The 20,738-nt window shown below is 46.5% G+C and overlaps 1 protein-coding gene across 1 annotated transcript; it reads right to left on the bottom strand.

Annotated features, from left to right (window-relative positions):
- Positions 1-4,173: 4,173 nt before the first annotated feature.
- Positions 4,174-19,071, bottom strand: LOC123399834 (FBD-associated F-box protein At5g56370-like). Its single transcript, XM_045094219.1, has 5 exons — positions 18,777-19,071; positions 13,175-13,293; positions 11,367-12,215; positions 9,949-10,098; positions 4,174-4,783 (listed from the first exon to the last, which is right to left on the bottom strand). The coding sequence occupies exons 1-5, from the start codon at positions 18,853-18,855 to the stop codon at positions 4,409-4,411; spliced, it is 1,572 nt and encodes a 523-aa protein (XP_044950154.1). The 5' UTR covers positions 18,856-19,071; the 3' UTR covers positions 4,174-4,408.
- Between the last annotated feature and the right edge of the window lie 1,667 nt (positions 19,072-20,738).

Genomic DNA, 20,738 nt, shown 5'->3' with positions numbered 1-20,738 from the left:
TGCAGAGAGGCACGCAGCTACTCCAGCTCGACCCGGCTGGCTGCCTCGAGCTCCTTTTTCTCCGTATGGAGAAGACCTAGTTGCTCCTGGAGCCGGCCACCCGCATCGCGCAGGGTGTCCCGCTCCATGATAACTTCACCCAGCCGGGCTTGAAGCTCGGCAACCTGGCCATCAGTCGTCTGGTTTTGAGCCCGCAACTCGTTATAGGCCTGCACCTGGGCATCATAAAGATCCTGCAAAGCAAAGAAGAAGCAGAAGTAAGATTTGGCATGGTTAAGTCATAACCAGCCCGATTCTCGGGGGCTACACCCAGTGGGTGCGTTAGCGCACCCCCACCAAAGAAGCAAAGCAAGAAAAGAAGCTCAAAGAGATTCGGGCCGGCCGATGCTCGACCGACCCGATTCTCGGGGGCTACACCCAGTGGGTGCGCTGGCGCACCCCCACTGATGCAAGAAGAAGAGAAGGAAAAAATCGAAGACCAAGATGAGGCACTTACCCTGGTGCGCAACTGCAGGCGCTCCAAATCGCCGCCCACCACACGGGCCGCCTGGTCCACATTGAACCGGCTGCTGGAAAACAGCGACACCAGCTCCGGGACGCCGTGGAGCTCGGTGCCTGCGGGCAGCCTCACGCGCGCTAGGTTACTCACTCGCAAAGTCTTCATCGGTCGGCTCCCGACCCGGGCATCAGCTCCCGGCGCAGCCGGACCATGGTGGGGGACGTCGATGGCGCATGCTCCATGTGCCGGCATGGCGGCTAGCTCCGCCGATGTCCCGGCCGGCGCCGCCTCCTCGGCAGGAGGTGGATGGGCCGCGTCCGGCGCATCCATGTCCACCCCTGGCACATCAGGGGCCACGTCAGGCGCGTGCAAGACTAGTTCTGGCGCGTTGGGCGCCGCCTCGGCCCTAGGGGAGTTACGGATCACCTCTAGATCCACCGACGCAGAGGCATCCGGCTCAGAGGGCTGGGCCTCCTCAGTCCTCGGGGCGCGCCTCGGGGCCGCCTCGCTAGCTGGCTCCTCCACGCGAGCTTGCGCGGAGGGGTCATGTCTAGCCTTCGTACGCTTCTCCGCCGGCTTCGCGACCCGGCTGGGGCGAGACTGGCCCTCGGCCGTCTTTCCCGCGGCCGCATCCCACCGGTGCTTGGACTGCTCCTCAAGCTCCCTCTAGGCAGCATCGGCTGCTGCCTAGCCGGCCCGCTCGACTGCAGAGGTGGTGTCTTCCTCCACGTCCTCCACCTCCCTGTCGGGCGACGTCTTTAAGGAACAGAGCTTCACACAAGGCAAAAATAAAAGAAGGGGGAGGAACCCTTACCCTGCGACGATAGGCACCTGCCTCCTGCCGCCACCACGGCGCTTCTTAGCGCCGCCTACCCGTACTCCGGCTAGAGGACCCGTCGCCGGGCGCTTAGGAGCCGGCCTGGAAGCTGTGGCACCCTTGCCCTTCTCCCTGGCCGCCTCGTCGGCTCCGGCCGCCTCGCCCTTTGACGCCGATCGCGCGTCAGTGGCGGGCTGGTGACCTCCTCCACCCCGTTGTGTACCTGAACATGAACAGGGACAGATCCTAGAGAAGTGTCACTCCGAGGCTTACGGAGGACACCATGCGGGGGATAGAACTGAACACAAGGTATTGCAATCAGGTTTCTATTGGCCCACTCTCTTCAAGGATGCCCGTAAGTTTGTCTTGTCTTATGACGAATGTCAAAGAATAGGTAATATCAGTAAACGTCAGGAAATGCCTATGAATTATTCACTTGTCATTGAACCATTTGATGTTTGGGGCTTTGATTATATGGGACCTTTTCCAAAATCCAACGGGTATACTCATATCCTAGTTGCGGTTGATTACGTTACTAAGTGGGTAGAAGCTATACCAACCAGTAGTGTTGATCACAACACCTCTATGAGGATGCTTAAAGAAGTTATTTTCCCTAGATTTGGAGTCCCTAGATATCTAATGACTGATGGTGGTTCACATTTCATTCATGGTGCTTTCCGTAAAACGCTTGCTAAGTATGATGTCAACCATAGAATTGCATCTCCCTATCATCCTCAGTCTAGTGGTGAAGTAGAGCTAACCAATAGAGAGATTAAACTAATTCTGCAAAAGACTGTCAATTGGTCTAGAAAGAATTGGTCTAAGAAGCTTGACGTTGCACGTAGCGCGGCCTGGAGACGGTCTTCCTCGAGGAGCGTGGCGTCATCTCGCCGCAACTGCTCTTGTTTTTCTTTATCGAAAGTTTGTACTCAAGGTGACCTGTATGTGAGTTCTGTGGGGAGTACTGCTTCCGGACCATAAACTAGGGAGAAGGGCGTGGCATCATCTCGCCGCAACTGCTCTTGTTGTTCTTGATCGAAAGTTTGTACTCAAGGTGACATGTATGTGAGTTCCGTGGAGAGTACTGCTTCCGGACCATAAACTAGGGAGAAGGGCGTCTCGCCGATGGCTCGATTTGGTGTCGTCCTGATTGACCAAAGAACCATCGGTAGCTCATCAATCCAGCCCGGGTCACTCGATTTTGACCAGATCAACAATCTCTCAATGAGCATTCTCATTTAGTTTTTTTAATTCAGATGCTTCCTAATTTTGAAGCTTTCATATTTGGTTGACGTATACGATTTTGAATTTGGTTCACATTTTGCTGTTACTCAATTCAATCTGCAGCAACAAATCAACAAAAACATATCAACCCAGTACATCCTCTCACCATTAGAGAAAAGTAGTGCCAACATGCAATACTATAGCACCAATATAATACATGTAGTTAATAATCCAAAAAGTTTCCTTACATAAATAAGAATTGATTAGAAAATAACACAAAATCACACCACGAAAGATCAACCGAAACACCACATTAAATAAAGAAAAAACATACTTCACCACGTCGCACACTTACCAAACCAAATATTCCCTCAATTCCAAAATGTTAAGTGTTTGAAAAGTAAAAAAAAAAAATTGACCAAGTTCAGAGTAAAAAATGTCAACATTCACGATACTATCTCTGTAACTTAGTATAAAACTTTTTGACATAGACAATGTCAAAAAAATATTTTATATTAAGTTATGGAAGGTCTACTCAATAAATAAAATATAAAAAATTGTTACATGATGAATCCAATGATACCGAGTTGGTATTATGAATATTGATACATTTCTCTACATATTTAATCAAACTTAAAAGATTTTTTTCTTTTAAAAAAATAAATACACGATGTATTTTAAAACAGAGGGAGTAAAAAAAACATCAACAGCGCAACAAAGCACACGTAACCCTTTTAATAATAGTTGAATTGTAACATTTGTTTAAACATTCTCATGCTTGCCCGTGCATGACTTGACGACTAGTAATTTAAAATTACACACAATCGACATAGCTTTTAGGCATCCGCATCAATGTGTCTACAAGGACATAAGCCAAAATATATGTTCACGGCCTGGTCATATACTACATTATCTTCTCTAATAATAAAGCGCGCAGCGCTTCAGTCGTCCGTCGGGGTCATTTTGTAGAAAAACCCTCGCAGTTTCAGTTAATTAACCCGCAGTCCAACTTTAAGTCAGAACGAACCGTTTTCTATCGTTTTGCAGAAAAATCCTCACAGTTTTAGATAATTAACCCGCGGTCCATATTTTAGTCAGAGTCGAACCGTTTTTTTGCATTTTACAGCAAAAACTCTCTGATGTTTCGCGTAATCAACCCGCCGTCTCTATTTAAGTCAGCCAAAACATTTTTTTATTTTAACAAAAAAACCTGACTTTTCAGTTAATCAATCCATATTTTATCTAAAACAAAATTATCCATATCTTTTAAACTATAACTCCGATTTTAACATGTTATATATGAAATTTGATTGAAAAAATGTGTAGAATCTAAATAGAAAGTTATTTTTAGCTGTTGAATACTTCTTAAATATTATTTTTATGCAAACTTAATCTGTAGTACACGGTCTTTTTTTCTCTCTTTCCGACGACCATACGAATCGCAATAAATATCCATTAAATTAAAACCAAATTAAGAGAAAAGAAAACATCGTTAACCACACATGCACACCTTTGAAAAATCTTGTGGGGAGAAACAACATATTTCTCATCTTATTCCGACTGATTGTACATTCAAACGCGTTTTCGTTGTGTGAGCACTGAGACCATCGTCAACAACACAAATATGATGCCATGTGAAAATATATTACGTTCAAAACGTGTGTTATTTTCTCTTCCGTTGCAACGCGCGGGCTTTTTTTGCTAGTTATATATAAATTGCATTTCCAGGGCCAAAAGTCTGACCAACCATACAGAATAAATTCTCCAACTGCGGCAATTTCCTTACTGTGTGACTCGTTGTAAGGTAAAAAAATGTGACCACACACAGCGCATGCCCTTCAAGATCGGTGTACAACATAGCATGGACATCAGAGTTTGGAAATATGGCACCGGTCACAGGGCTTCAAAACCTCGACATCAACACCGTCGGGAACTTGACCCTCAACATGTCTTTTGATAGCCTTGACACCTTCGAGGGCATCCATGACTGCTTCTCTATCCATATTTTCACATATGCCTGAATTACTATAACCACTAGTAGTGTCGAGCACAAGGCATTCTAGTGATGAGGAATTCTTAAGAATTTGACATGTTAGTTCAATCAAGCTCTTTGACGAGTTGATTCCAGTGATGGATGCTTTCTTAAGCTTGTCATGGCGGAATCCAGGAATCTTCCTGATATGCCATGAATCTACATCCGATTTTTGGGAAGCTGACTCTGGCCTTAAATAATGTCGACTTACCTGAACAACATCAGTATTGATGTCACTATCAATTAGACCTTAGAAACACAGAAAAAAAAAAAACAGGAATTGTAACATAGAAGAATACAAAACACAGAATCTTGCAGACTTGGGTGTTATGTTCACAGAAATAGGAAGAATACATGAATCCTAAACAGAAGGGTCAAATCAAACTCAAATCACATGAAAAGAGTATAAATATCATGTTACTCCCTCCATTTCATAGTGTAGTGTGTCCGTGCTTTTTGAGATTTATAAGTTTGACCACAAATTTAACCAATGCGGGTGGCTGCGGCGGAAGCAAAAATTATACCATTGAATTCATAATCAAAGAAGTTTTCAATGGTATTATTTTTGCTCCCGCCATAGTTGTCCACATTGGTTAAATTTATGATCAAACTTGAATCATAAAAAACGCGAACGCACTACATTATAAAATGGAGGGAGTATTATGGGACTAAAATCTCAGTCTTACTTTTTGTGTGCATAGGAATGTTGAAAGGAGGTCAAAAGAAGAAGACACATTAAAAGAATGAAGCATTGCACACAAAATCATAACCCAAGAAACATGCGAAGAAATAAACTCGACAGCAAGAGGATGGGCGTAGATCAACAATGCAAAAAAAGGCCACAAAAAATACCATAGGAAATGATAAGGGCTAGAAAAGGCCACAAAAGTTGTAGAAAAATATTAACGCCCCACTTATGATACGAAGCAACATGACTCAAACGCCTCCATTACCATCCATTTTGCCACGTCAAAACAGATGACATCAGCGGAAATCTGTTTGCTTTTCGGCTTAAAAATGTTTTATCTCCTAATTAAAAAATCCAATTAAAATTTCGTTTTCAACATTTAATCAGTCTCGACGAGATCTTCAAAACTAGATCCCATATTGATATGTTTTAATAAAAAAAATTGGCCAAAAGTTGTCATGATGTTTACACCAAAGTTGCTATAGTGTTTACACTAAAGTTGTCATGACATGTTTTATCTTTTTTTACGACAATTTTTATTAATTGATCATGGCAATTTTTAGTAATTAACCACAACAAATTCAATGCATGGATCATGGCAATTTTAATAATCCATCCTGGTAAATTTAGTGTTTTTTTTTAAACTTGCTATCCTTTTATTAACTAGCTAACAAAGCTAGGAATGTCATCAGAAATTACAGCTAACACAAAGTCCGAGGTACCCCCAACCACACCTTACAAATCTTATCTCCTACTCTAACTTTCGCAAACTTATGCGCGGCACCATTAGCTGATCGCCGTACCCAGTCCACTCTACAAGCTTCAAAAGACGACAGCAGCGATTTGATTTCCTGAATCCAAGGCCCCACAGCAGCCAAGTTGGTCTGTTGGTCCTTCAGCATCATAACCAAACCTTGATTATCTAGTTCAAGGTGGATCTTGGCTATCCCTCTCTGTCTTGCTAACTGCACAGCCCGCCGGCAGGCTAGGATCTCGGCCTCTTCCGCGTCCCGAACATCGCCGAAGAAATGGCTAGCACCGACAAGGAACGCTCCATTGTGGTCACGCAGCACTGCTCCACCGCCACCCTTAGTAGCAGATTTTGTCATTGCGCCATCTGAATTGACCTTAATCCACCCTTCCTCCGACACTTCCCATCTCTGAATATGCATATTTTTTGGCAAATCCTCGGGCCTCTCATGTGTGTTCCTCCACTCCTGTAACAGAGCAGTAACAGATTCCAATATCGCATGTGGTGTAGCAATCCTCTTTCCCTCCCTTGCTTCGTTCCTGGCCAGCCAAAGCCCGTATGTAGCCTGCATCATTGCTTCCTTCTCGTCGTCAGCGGCACCGGCAAACCATCCCAGCAGCCAGCGAGATAAGGCGCCCTGGGAGTCGATCTGGATCGATGGGGCTGCCACCGAGACTCCTTTTTCCGAGCGCAACATCTGTCAGAATTGGGCTGAATGTTGGCACGTCCAAAATCTATGAAGTATAGATTCCTCTCTGCCGCACGCAACACAAAAAACGCCAGGCTTAATTCGACGCCGTTGAAGTTCTACACCCACCGCAAGGCCATTTCTAATCATTCTCCACATATGAATTTTAGCTTTGCCTGGAACATTAGTGTCCCACAACGCAAGGTAACCCTTGTGTTTATCCACCGAGCTCTAGCCCTCTGGCTGTCCAGATCTTGCTCGTGTCAAGGACACCCTGAGATGGTAAGCTGATCTCACGTTGAACACCCCATTCTTCGTGTAATTCCAAGCCTGGTAATCCTGCATATTCAGGCCACCAGGAATTTGCTTAATATCGGCCGCGTCCGATTCCGAGAACATGGCATCCACCTTGTGTGTGTCCCAACACATTCCCGAACAGGTAAGTAAGTCGCTAACTCTAGTGATACCCTGTATAAATTCTTGTCCCAATGGCTTCATACTCCCTTTCCGTGGTATCCAATTGTCATGATGAATGCGGATATTAGATCCATCTCCCACTCTCCAAATCAAACCCTCCCTTAATAAGTCTCTCCCATACATAATGCTCCAAAAGGTATATGATGCATTTGAAGGACAAGTGGCTGACAGTATCGAGTGATCTCGGAAATACCGAGCTTTGAGCACTCTTGCCACCAGAGAGGATGGAGCTTGCAGAACACGCCAGTCTTGCTTCGCCAAGAGAGCTTGATTGAATGCCTCCGGATCCCGAAAACCAAGCCCTCCATCTCTCTTAGGTGTACACATTTTGTCCCACGAAATCCAGTGCACTTTCCTCTCACCGTTCATTGCTCCCCATCAGAATTTTGAAGAAATAGAAGTCAGGCTCCGACATATCTTCTTTGTTAGGTGAAAACAACTCATGGTGAAAGTCGGTGTGGCCTGAAGGCCAGATTTGATGAGAACCTCCCTCGCAGCTTTGGACAGCCCTTGTCCTTTCCGGCCAGTCACTTTACCTTTGGAGCTTTCCGTAACATACTTGAATGTTCTCTCTTTCAACTTTCCAACCAGTGTTGGAAGCCCTAAGTAACGCTCACTAAGAGCCTCCGATTTAACTCCTAATACTTGTTTTAATTGGACCTTTGTCTCATCCTGGCATCCCCTCCTGAAAAAGATGGATGATGGTAAATTTAGTATTTTGACCATGACAATCCAGTACTTTGATCATGGAAATTATTTTTTGTAGGAACCATCCGCAAATTTAAGTGCATATATCATGATAAGTTTAGGTAATTCATCATGTAAGTGTATGCGCATATGTATGAGCGTTTGCGTCTGTACTATATTAAAAAAATAATTCATCATGGTAATTTTAATTTATGGTTCACAGCAAGTCTAGTTTCTTGATTCCCCGTTTTATAATATGCCAAAAAATACTTTTAAAGGTAGAAAAAAATAGCTGAAACATATCATGGCAACTTCAGTGTAAACACAATGGCAATTTATGTGCAATAGACATGACAATTTTTAACAAAAAAAAGTCGAAACATATTAATATGAGATCTAGTTTCGAAGATCTCATCGCGATGGATTTAGTGGTGAAAATGAATCTTCAATCAGATTTTTCATTTTAAAAATAAAACATTTTAAAAATCAGAAATCCAAAAAGATACACACATGTATGAATGCGATGATGTGACTGCAATCTATGTGTTATAGCCGTGTGGATGGATGTTGCTCCCATCACACGTGTGAACGTTTATCACACATTATCAGCGTCCAAGTTATATAAAAAGGACCCGGAGCAGAAAAAGGCTGACGTATAATGGTTTGATGGACAGACATGGCATGGACAGACATGGCATGGAAACACGAAAGAGCAACGATTTTGGTGGCATGGACAGACATGGCATGGAAACACGAAAGAGCAACGATTTTGGTGGATGCATCGGCAAGAAAGGCAAAGCTAGGAAGCAAACACGAGGATGGAAAACCTCTGTAAACTAATGTAAACATCATATATTAGTTTACTGAGGGAGTAGGAGACATCATGCCTGCAGGGGAGGTTGCAGAGAAAGCCGTGGAGGTGAGATGCCATAGCAACCAGGGGATAAGCACGAAACATCGATGATATGTGCGTGTGCAAGACGGAGTAAGCAAGGGGCTAGAAAAATCACCGGACAGAGAGGGAGAAAAGTTGTCCAATGATTTACTTGGTTTTCTTTTGAGCTAAAGGAAACAAATCCGTCTCAGGACAGACACATACAAGTGCCAAGGAGACAGCAGCAATTAGCAATCAGGGGGAGTAGCTGCAGACAGAAGCAGCAACCGGAGCAAGCAAAGCAAACAGCAAGCGGGCGTGCTAGAGAGAGCCATGCGCTGCACAAACACATGTAAGGAGCAGCGCACTCACGCGCAGAGGGCCGCCAGCGTGAGGGGCTTGGGTCACCTGGAAGGACCACCGGCGAGAGGACTGGTTGTCAGCCGGCTGGCGCAAGCAACTCGATCCAGGAGGCATGTTGTGGGACTGCACAGTAAACGGCAGCAGCTGAGGGTGGCGCGGCCTGGAGGGAGACACGGATGGCGGGCCAGCGTGCAGGTCGGGTTGGAGAGGCAGCAGCTGGTGCCTTGATCAGGGAAAGAAGTGGCGACCGGCTGGTGCAAGCGCCCCGATAGCCGCCGAGCTTAAAGGCCAGATCTGAAGGGGGGTGGAGAGATCGACGGTAAGAATCGACCTGGGTTGAATCAGGTTAGGATGTGAGACCAAAAAACAGTCGGAGGGGAGAGATCAAGATTGATCACTGAGACCAGAAAAAAAAAATCCGATCATGGGACGAGGTGCAGTGTCGAAAGGAAGAAAATACCTAGACCATAGGCTCAAATACCAAGTTATGGGTGCAACTTATCTCTATTGTAGACCAAAGGGCATACATGTATTGCACAAGACTTGGCGTACAAGGAAGAAAACATAGCCTAATAAGAACTTCTAGACCAATACCAATACTCTGTAACAATAATAACATTCTAACTAGAAATATTCATGTGGTTTGACTTTAATTTACCATCTTTATTAGGATTCCTGTATTTTTTTTAATTCATGTGAACAAAACACCCAAGTCGACAGAATTCTCTTTACCAATCCTCTGTTTTGCACATGCATTTCTATCCCATTCATGTGTTTTTAGAATCATGCGAACCAAAGGAGATATGTAAGTTTTGATAGGTATAGATCTGAGGAGTAATCATACTTACCGATAAGAAGAAAGTTTCTAGTAGAGGACAAGCTTCAAGAAAGGAAATTAGAGATAAAAAATCAAAGCTTTCGAATTGACTGCTACAACAATAAGTCTTCAAGTGCCTCAGCTGGAGGAATTTGTCAGCTGATGCTGGAGTATTGAAGGCCTGAAGAAAGAGATGTCAAGGTTTGTTATGTCTCAAAGTAGAAGTATCATATACATGTAGCTAGTTAGCAATTTCTATACCACCTAATAATAAAGTGGCTATTGCTTCCGTCAGAAAACCCACCGCTGTATTTTTATTAAAAAAAATCTGTATTTTTTGTTATTCAACCCGCGCTCTATCATTTATCTGCATCACAAAAGAAAAAACGATTCGCTGCAAAAATTATACCCGTACGCATCGCCTCCTCCCATCGACCTTGGGCCACCCTGGCCTGTGCCTAGGCCGCCGTCACACCACTCGCCGCCGCGGCCGACTTCAACCTCCACCGTTGTCGATCTCAACCCACTCGCCTCCGCGGTTGTACCTCTCCCCGCTCACTGCCCCCGTTGCGGCGCTCGAGTGCATCGCGTCGATCCTGATCCACCCTGGCATGTGCCCAGGCCGCTGCCACATCACTCGCCGCCGCGGCCGACCTCAACCACCACTGTTGTCGATCTCAACCCACCCGCCTCCGCGGTCGTACCTCTGCCCGCTTGCTGCCCCCCTTTTGGCGCTCGAGCACAGCTTCTGAATCAAATCAACGCGACAACTACAGCGACTTGGGGTGATGCGTCTGCTCGATGCAAAACGGCGACGGCGCGCGGATAAGGCGCGGCGCAGCGAAGTACTTGCAGGTGGAGGCGGGCCTCCATGGCTCATATGGAGAACTCCGAGGTTATGGCGCGGCAACAGCGACTCCTTAAGGACAGATAGAGGCGCCTAACCCCCCTTGCTCCCCTCATCGTATCCCCTCCTCCGGCAGGAACTCATCATCTGGTGAGATCCCCTCCCCATGCCTCCAACCGTGTGCCAAGCACCGGCAAGAAATTTTATTTTATGGGAATTTGTTTGCTGATGAATGAATGTATTGAATGTAAGATTGCACTGTTGTAGAGAGAGAATGAAACATCACCTTCAGTTTGTCATCCGATCCCACATTCTCTACCCCATGAGTGAAATAAGATAACAGTCCATTGATCAATTCACGTAGCCTCTTTGTTTTGCTTTGCTTGTCCCGCTCAATTTCTCATCATGATGGAATTAACAACGGACGGGTTGATTTCTCAACAAAATAGGATATGACTGACTACATTAGTTTGTTAGCTTATTATTGTAATAAATCAAAATGATTGTAAAAAGATTAAAACCGTGTGGTATTTTTTTCTCCCCATTGCAACGCACGGGCCTTTTGCTAGTAAAGTATGGAAGAAATAGATTACAGCACAAACCTCTCTAAATAAGCACAAGACAAGTGTGTGAAGATTCGACGTGATGGAATGAAGCTTGGTCAGAGCATGGTGGAACATGCCAGCATGAAATGAACCATCCATGGTCATGATCCTCAGTTGAGACGGGTTGGTGATTGATATTTTCGTCGGCGGCCCACGGAACATAAACGTGGCTACCTTTGGAGCATAAATTTCTACCACCTGCAGCCTTTGGCATAGAAACACCCGCAGGATACAAAGCTGATGCAGATGAGGAGGTATCTTCAACAAAGTTATCTCATTGCACTGGGAAACTTCCAACTTCTCTAAGGAAATTGTACAGGAGAAAAAGCATCCTAGTTCCTCCTCGGTAATGAGAACAAGTTTCAGACATAGACTTCTCAAGTTTCTGAAGCAGCCAATTATTATCGTCGGATGAAAAGCACAAGACGAGAGGGCGAGAGACTGAATTGAGGTTGCAGCACAAGATAAAACCGAACATGGAAAGTCGTACTTCGCATTGTGATCTTGAGGAAGGTCCACAGCAAGTTCTACGATTCCAGACTTAACAGCAGTTTCAAGCCAAATGCCAAGAAGGTTAGCCGTGATGACATTGTTGCATGAATGAACTTGGAGCTTAAGTGTTTTCACCCCAATGCCAGAGTGGTTTTTGAGTATGTGGTAGATTCTGTCCGCAATTTTCTTTGCTCTCTCATATGGCGTGCCCTCATGCATATTCAACCCCAAAGTTTTCCAATTGAATGTAAGGTTAGGAAAGCATTTCCATGAGCGTAAAAATCTACGAGAGACATAGGCAGCACGAGCAGCATCGCGCAGTGGCACAAGGGAATGTATGTGATGCAAGATATCCTGCAAAAACAACAGGTTGAAAGTTCAAAAAATCAAATTTATACTTCACTTGGATTAGACAATAGATACATAATTAATTACATCCTCTGTATAAAAAATAAGACGTTTTTGTAAGCTAAACTAGCGTACAAAAATATCTTATATTATGATACGAAGGGAGTACATCTTAGCACAAGTACTTGGGACAGATGAGACGTGAAAGATGTACTATAACAGAGTTCCTTAAAACTGGCAGGGGTACAAGACAGAAAACATAAATGCCCCCGAACAACCATCCAGTGCAATCTACACAAACAAACAAACAAACAAAAGACCCATAATAAAAAATACAGCTCATTTAGCCTTCCCCACTCTTCACCAAAAAAAAAATCCTTAGTCCGGCTTACACGTCCCGCTCTTACATAATTACCCAGGTAAATGAGATCTTCTACCATCAGTTAGTGCATACTAATTAGATTGCCGGAAAAATGGTTGGTTAAATCTTCCACATCATCTGTCATACAATATTTTCAATGGATGTTGCTGAAGTTGTGATAACCACCTAACTAACCGCTACAGGGTAAGTTTCTACTCCCTCCGTTCCACAATGTAGTGCGTCTGCGCTTCCCGAAATCCAAGTTTGACCATCAATTTAACCACGATACGAATTCAGTGGTATAATTTTTGTTCCCGCAGCAATCGGTCTGGTTGGTTAAATTGATGGTCAAACTTGGATTCCGGGAAGCGCAGGCGCACTACATTGTGGAATGGAGGGAGTAATAGTTTGAATGAACGTTTCTCATACACCCCATTAATTCTTGGTCCATTTCTAGAAATACGTGTATTTATACTAGGGAAAAGTAGATATGAGTCAACAACTATATTTCAACAATTACGTTTCATAGGTGCCCTGTGCTTAAGGCAATGGCAAACTGTTAGATGCAAACAGATTATTTCAGAATCAGCACTTCATTTCATACCTCGGGAAATTTATCGAGCTCAATCACTCGCATAGTGTCTTTGGCAACCTCTGAATTGTCACGTTCTTGGCAAGGTGGACACTTTGTTGTAGCTAATGAAAGCCGCAATCCATGATAATCTACAACAGGACGATATCAAGCAGGATAGCATATACCAAAGATGAGCGACTAAATTTGCTCAAACAACTCAAGTTTCATGTCAAATACAACTAATAAAAAAATGAATGGAAGTTCTGTCGTATGAAAAATAGTTTTGAAGGGCGTGTCTGCTCTCTTCTCTAATTCAAAATTAGAACCTCTCGCCTCCTGACACTCCCCACCACTACCACCGCGGATCACGGCTGGCCTGTTTTTCAAAGGAAGTGTGGCAGTTTTTGGCAGGTGCTGGAAGGTTCGCTCAATTGGTGGTGTGTTCGTCAAAGAAACTTCAACTGATGTGGTCCAATGGTCACAGATTGTGGACGGAGCTATGGACTTGGAAGAGTGATGTGAAATGTAGTCTGTGTGCTCCAGGCTTGGACTTGTGCGCGCCTTCCAGATCTGGCGGCAACCACAGAAATGATTGGCACAACCTAGCTGTGTCAAGGGGGCTTTGCAGCGCAGGTTAGTAAGACTGCTCACATCAGTACGCCTTTCATGCTCCTACAGGGCCTGTTGGGGCTGCTATAGCCCAAGGATCAGGTCACACCAAATCAGGCCTACTCAATGGGGACTGGAGGTCGTCATACCAGGGTGCTAAACAAAGCATTCGTGGAAGCCTGGCAGTTATATGCTGGCTTAAAAAAATCATTTTTGTGCGCACCAATTTTTTTTTACAAACAACCCAATATCTGCACCAAAACAACCGTTTCATTCGTCTATAGATCTACACCAGACAAGTGAAAGATGTTTAGTGTAAAGGACTCTTCCTTAAAAATCTGTTGGGATGTTGGTATTAGTAAGGCCAACTCTAGCCGATCCCCTAAAACCGGTTAGAGGAGTAAAAAGCCAGTTTCACTCCTCTAACCCGGACCTAGCCGAACCCCTAAAACCCATAGAGGAGTAAAAAATTTCCTCCACCACTTATCCCGCGCCTATATTTAGGCCCAGTTCTTTTGAGCAGATTCTATAGAATCTCAGTCCCGAAAATCCCGAGCCAAAAGAACTCGAATGAACTACCAAAATCTGAATCAGATTCTGCAGAATCTCAGTGCAATTCAAAATCTGAGAAAAACCTGGTTTCTCCCACAATCTCAAGATTCTACCAAGTCCCACAAAAGAAAACCTTTCGGATTAATACCATACCCCTATTGTACCACGTAATTACAGGCAAAATGCCACCGAGCAGTCAACCAAAACGCCCCGCATCTGCGCTCGCTCCCCACCTCGCCTCTGCATCTGAGCTCGCTCCTCAGGCCGCATCTGCGCTCGCTCCTCAGGCCGGCCCCGCCCCGCCGCCGGCAGGCCCCGTCGCCCCGCTCGTCAGGCCGGCCTCCGCCCTGCTCCTCAGGCCGGCCCCGCCCCGCCCCGCCGCCGGCCGCCCTGCCCCGCCGCCGGCCGGCCCCGCCCCGCCTCCGGCCGGCCAGGCCCCGCCCCGCCCACCCTGCAGTCTGCCCCACCCCGCTGTGAGCTTCGTTCTTCTTCCCTGTAAACAGATACTGTAAACAGATATTGCTACTTATTTGTTAGATGTATGGATGGATTTGCTGCTTATTTGTTAGATGGATGGATGGATGGATTTGCTGCTTATTTGTTAGATGGATGGATGAATTTGCTGCTTATTTGTTAGATGGATGGATGAATTTGCTGCTTATTTGTTAGATGGATGGATGGATTTGCTGCTTATTTGTTAGATGGATGGATGGATGGATTTGCTGCTTGAACACACTGTATTGCTAGATAGTGCTGCTCATACAATTTGGGATAGTGCTGTCAATGCTGTCAATGTTTCCTGCTGTCAATGTATTGCTAGATAGTGCTAGATAGTGTTGTCAATGTTTCCTGCTGCTAATGTGGTAATGTTGAATAATAATGGTAGATGGAGAAAGTTAAAGAGCCCAAAGCAAATTGGGATAGTGCTGCTCATACAATTTATATGACTGCTTGCGTAGAGGAGGTTCGAGGAAATAATCGCAGCGGCAGCTTTTTGTCGGACATAGGACAAGCTAATTTGCATAAAAAGTTCAATGAACGCTCCGGAAGAAACTATTCAACCCGGCAAATCAAAAATAGGTGGAGTGTGTGTAGGAGCGACTACAATACATGGAAGACATTGATCCAGCAAGCATCTGGCCTAGGAAGAGATGAGCATACGAAGACTATTGCTGCTACAAATGAGTGGTGGGCATTGGAGATAAAGGTATTGTTTTTGTCATGTTGTGCATGTTGTTCTGGCAGATGGATATTTCCAAAAAGATTGCCAAAAAGAAACAAGATGATAAAGAATTTGAGGCGGCAATGGTTGCATTTGCTATGGATGTAGCGTCGTCAAGTATGACACTACCGTATGCACCAAGAAAGTTACATCTTTTTACAGGCCTCCAATGGGTAGAAGACAAGGAGAAAGATGCAAAAACTTTCTATGCGATGTTTAGAATGAGGAGGTCAGTGTTTCGCACATTGCATGATCTGCTAGTTCAGAGCTATGGGCTTGAGCCAACTTCCAACATATCATCAAAAGAGGCATTGGCACAATTTTTATGGACTGTCGGTACATGTCAAACCACTGATAATGTCGCGGATCGGTTTGCACATAGTCGTTCAGTCATTAACAAAAAATTTCACGAGGTTTTGGAGTGTGTAGACCGCATGGCTGGCGATTACATTAGACCAATTGATCCAACTTTCTCTGAACCGCACCCAGTACTTACAAAAACAAAGTTTTGGCCTCATTTTCAACATGCTATTGGAGCCATTGATGGAACACACATCAAGGTAATTGTGCCCAAAGAGTTGGAGCCCCAACACAGGAATAGAAAAGGTTACACAAGTGAAAATGTTATGGTAGTGTGTGATTTTGATATGAGGTTCACGTTTGTTGTTCCCGGATGGCCCGGATCTGTTCATGACACACGTGTATGGAGCGATGCCATAGTTCGTTATGATCACTTTCCACAACCCCCCACAGGTAATCTCTCTCATGTGCCCATATAGTAATATACATGGTATGCTATAAATTTATAATGTCTTATGTTGATGTCCTACTGTAGATAAATATTATCTTGTCGACTCCGGATATCCAAACAAGGTTGGTTATCTAGCACCATACAAAGGGCAACGATACCATGTACCAGATTTCCAACAACACCAACTAGTTGGGAGATATGAGACATTCAACCATCGACATTCTTCTTTGCGAAATGTCATCGAAAGAACATTTGGTGTTCTGAAGATGAAATGGCGAATTCTCGAAGGCATACCTCGGTACAAACCGGAGACCCAAAAAATGATTGTCACTGCATGCATGTGTCTCCACAATTGGATCCGTGATAGCAAGTTACGTGATGAGCATTTCGACAAGTTTGACAATGATGCATACGTGCAACCTCCATTGCCGTTTACAGGTGCCAACGCTCTACCACCAGAAGATGATGGTACCATGAACGCAACACGTGAGGCGATTGCTGCTAGTCTTGTACCTTGAGAGTATTGTCTTTTTTTAGTTTATGCACTTGCCGTCATGAACAAAACTTTACACCCATTGTAATATTTAGCAATTTTTATGCCATTCATAAAATACACTTTCGTCACTGTTAGAAACAACAAAGTGTTAACAATTCAGCAAACAACTTCTATCTAAGGGCAGTATAGACATTACAACACACAACACTTTTCAGAATCTCAAACTACAATCTCTGAAAAGAACTCGACCACAGATTCTGGGAGAAGCAGATTCTGGGAGAATTTTCCATAATCGTGATTCTCTAGAATCCAGGGTGAAAAGAACTGGGCCTTACTCCACCACTCGGCGGCGGAGTAAAAATTATTCACGCTCCTCTGCCTCTCCTCCTCCACAATCCCCGCTGCCCCCTCCTCCCCAGTGGCAGGAGATGTCGCAGCTCGACAACCCGCCGCCGGCTGGGGTGGTGACTGCGGTGGTGGTAAGGGACGAACGGGAGACGAGGGAGCAGCTCGCGGCGGAGGCCGCCGACGAGGCGTAGATGGCATGTTTAGGGCCGATTGGCTCGAGCTCACAAAGTTGGAAAGCGATGAGGCAATTTAGTTCATGTTCAAGTTTGAATTAGATTATGTTTCCGTGGAAGTTTGTGTCAAATTTTGGTTTGTTTCAATCGAATCTATGTTTGAACTTATGAGAAATTCTTTTTTACTACACTAAATTTAGGAGTTTGGCTAGGTCCGGCCAAAACTTAGTGGAGTAGGAGTAAGAATACTCCACTAAGTTTACTCCGCCGTTTTGCTCCTCTGTTTTTAGGGGATCGGATAGAGTGCCTACTGACTAATTAAAGTGGCTTCCAATTTCAACACTGACTAAATTGGTATTGGTTAGTGATTTCAATGGTAATGGTTGGATGGCTAATGAAACTATAGAATAGAACCACAGCCAGAAGTCCAAAAGGGCCAAGTGTTGTTTGGTTACCTTTTTTGGAATGCCAGAATTTAAGACAAGGCTCCCTTAACCATTCGGCAGTGCATCGGTGGAGAACACCATGAGCCCGTGACCATGGGGGGCAAACACATGGCATGGGTTGGAGTAATGACAACTTGGATAGAGGACACAAGGGCTGGAGTAGTTGCCAGCTGTGAGGAAGACGGGGAAGTGGCAGCATTGGAGGTGGTCGGTGAGGAACCTCCAGCGGCAGAGGCAGCCGGTGGGGAATGAGAACAGGAGGAGGCGGCTGTTGGGAGAACCCCCAGCAGGGGCAGTGGTTGGCCAGGACTCGCGGTGTTCGTTGGAGACCGGCAATGATGTCGGAAGTTCATACATAAAGGGATAAGACTCAATTTCCACCTAATATGGAGAAGGGAGGCTCTGATTTTGGAAGCCCTTGTTTAGTTGCGCTATATGACTCTGTAGTAATGGGCCTCAATTCCAATGCGCAATTCCGAATACATCCAAGCAGCCGAGTCGACAAGGCTCAGTTCCAGTTCTCCAATTCCTTGCCACAATACCAACATCCAAACAGGCCTAAGGTATTTTGGAGGTGACCACACAAGCAGCATACGAAGCAGAACTCTCAATTACTGCAGTAGACATGTATGGATTCATATCCCAAAAAAAGGCATGTATGAACTCTTTTCCCTGGTCTACGAAAGCCAAAAAGGATCCATTTTCATCCGCATCAATAAACAAAATTTATAAGCGGGCAACAAAATCAATGCTAGTGCACGAACCCAGATCAACCCCAAAACAATCTTTTTATTCGTCTACAGATCCACATCAGAAAATATTTATACACTTATATGCTCCATCCTAATCCAGTTCCAACCAACCGCCAGCCCCAATCTATTAAGAAAAATAGAAACTTTTTCTTCTAAAACGATCAGAACAACGACGGGGGCAAACCCTAAACAGTCCTAAAAATCCAATTTTGAGCAAGAGATGTCATCCGAGGCTTTAAGCAGGCCAGACGAAGGTGAAGAACAGGGTTGCAGAGGCACAAACTCGTTTTGGCTCGCTGCCGCCGGAGCCACACCGACCGGCACATGGCTTTTCTCTTCGGATCCCCAGAGCTGCTCATCATGGGCTTGAGAGGACGACGTGCGATGCGAAGGCGGCCGAGTAGACGAGAACATCTAGGGAAGGCGGAAGTGTGGGATCAGATCGGCGGCGGTGCTCTACTGCTTTACAGGATGAGTTTGGGGGCGGTCAAACCTCCCAATTTATTAATGGGGTCGTGTTCGATTTGGCCCAAATCCGTCTTGAAGGGTCGTGTTCGTTCTCCGGGAGCACCTAACTGTTGGAAGCCTGCCGCTGGGGCCACAGGACCAAGTCCCACTAGCGCCGAGTCCTACGTACAGCACAAGACGTGCTCCACTTCGGTTACTCCATGATCTGCACGTCACTTGTATAGCTGGGCAGTTAGGATACTCTTGTACTGTACTATTTAACCCCTTCGTAGGCATGTATGAAAGGTACTGTGTGTGCATAATTCCTCAATCCAACTTGATAATCAGAGCCTCCTTCCTGCTAGCCCTCCATGGAGACCGACGACTCTTCCTCCTCCAGCGCCCACAACGGCACCACCTCTCCGCTTTCGCCCCTAGTGATCGCCCCCGATCACACCCTCCCCGTTGCTTCCGCACCACCCGCCCCTGCGCCCGCCGCCATGACTATGCTGCCTCTTGCCCCACCACTCCCCACGGCGGCTCCTTCTCCTCTCGCCGACGTCCCTTCCATCCACAATCTCACCAACATCAGCACCCTCATCCCCTTCAAGCTGGACGTTCAGACCGGCAGCTACTCCAAATGGCGCGAGCTCTGGCGCTGCGTCCTTTCCATGTATTCGGTCGCCAGCCATGTCGCCCACTACTCTGATCCCGCCCTACAGACTCCGGCCTGGCGCCATGCCGATCTCACCCTGCTCCTCCTCATCTACGCCACCATCACCGACGCTCTCTACGAGGTCATAGGCGGCGACGGCAACACCGCGTATCGGGCCTGGGCAAAGCTCGACGAGTTCTTCCTCGCCCACCAGCCCGCGCAGGCCGTCCACTTCACGGCCGCCTTCCGCGCCCTCACTCAAGGCGATCTGCGGATCGCCGAATACTGCGGGCGCCTCAAGGCACTCGCGGACAACATGGCCGACGTCAACGAGCCTGTGACGGACCGGACTCTCACGCTCCAACTACTCCATGGCCTCTCTCGCACGTACCAGGTGATCGCTACGGTCCTCCCCATGCAGACTCCCTTCCCCACGTTCACCCAAGCTCGCTCCCGGCTCCTCCTCGAGGAGCTCAACCTGGATGCACGTGACCGCGCCGATGGCTCCAGTGCTCTCGCCCTCGGGCTCGGCGGCGGTGGGCTTCCTGGGAACGATCGTGGCGGCAGCTCCCCCGAGAACGACACCAGCGGCGACCGTGGGAAGGCATCCATGGACCGTGGCGGCAATAGCAGTAGCGGCGACGGCGGTCACCCTGACCGTGGACGCGGCGGCGCCGGCGGACGTGGTCGTGGCCGCGGTTACAACGGTGGGCGCGGTCACCCTAGTCCCTCCGCTGACGGGGCTCCGGCGCAGACGCCCTGGATGGGGTACTTTGCGCCCTGGGGTGCGCCTTTCCCTCCGGCCGGCGTGCGCGCCTTGGGTCCCTCCCAACGCCGCCGGCGTTCTTGGCCCCAGGCCCGGTGCCCCACAGCAGGCCTACCATGTGTTCTACAGCAGCTCCCCCGCGCGTCCTGCACCACCACCACAACAACCCTCCTGGGATCCGGCGGCCCTCTACTCCACCATGAACTAGATGACCCTGCAGCCGCCCGGCAATGCCGACTGGTACCTCGACACCGGGGCCTCCTCCCACATCACGGGCAACGCAGGTAACCTCGACATGTCTTGTTCTGTCTTCGAGCAGCATCCTCCTATCATCGTTGGCAATGGATCCCGCGTCCCTGTCGTCGCACTGGCTCCAC

Source organism: Hordeum vulgare, chromosome 1H (genome assembly GCF_904849725.1).
Source record: "Hordeum vulgare subsp. vulgare chromosome 1H, MorexV3_pseudomolecules_assembly, whole genome shotgun sequence".
Taxonomy (NCBI): domain Eukaryota; kingdom Viridiplantae; phylum Streptophyta; class Magnoliopsida; order Poales; family Poaceae; genus Hordeum; species Hordeum vulgare.
The sequence above is the reverse complement of the archived record's forward strand: the minus strand, read 5'-3'. Positions and strand labels throughout refer to the sequence as shown.

Excerpts from the sequence above, each read along its gene's own strand:
- LOC123399834 (XM_045094219.1), bottom strand. The coding sequence starts at position 18,855 with ATGATGAGCAGCTCTGGGGATCCGAAGAGAAAAGCCATGTGCCGGTCG. Across the intron at positions 10,099-11,366 it reads TCTTGTGCTTATTTAGAGAG|GCCTTCAATACTCCAGCATC; the intron begins GTTTGTGCTGTA and ends CTCTTTCTTCAG. Across the intron at positions 4,784-9,948 it reads TAGAAACTTTCTTCTTATCG|GTAAGTCGACATTATTTAAG; the intron begins GTAAGTATGATT and ends GATGTTGTTCAG.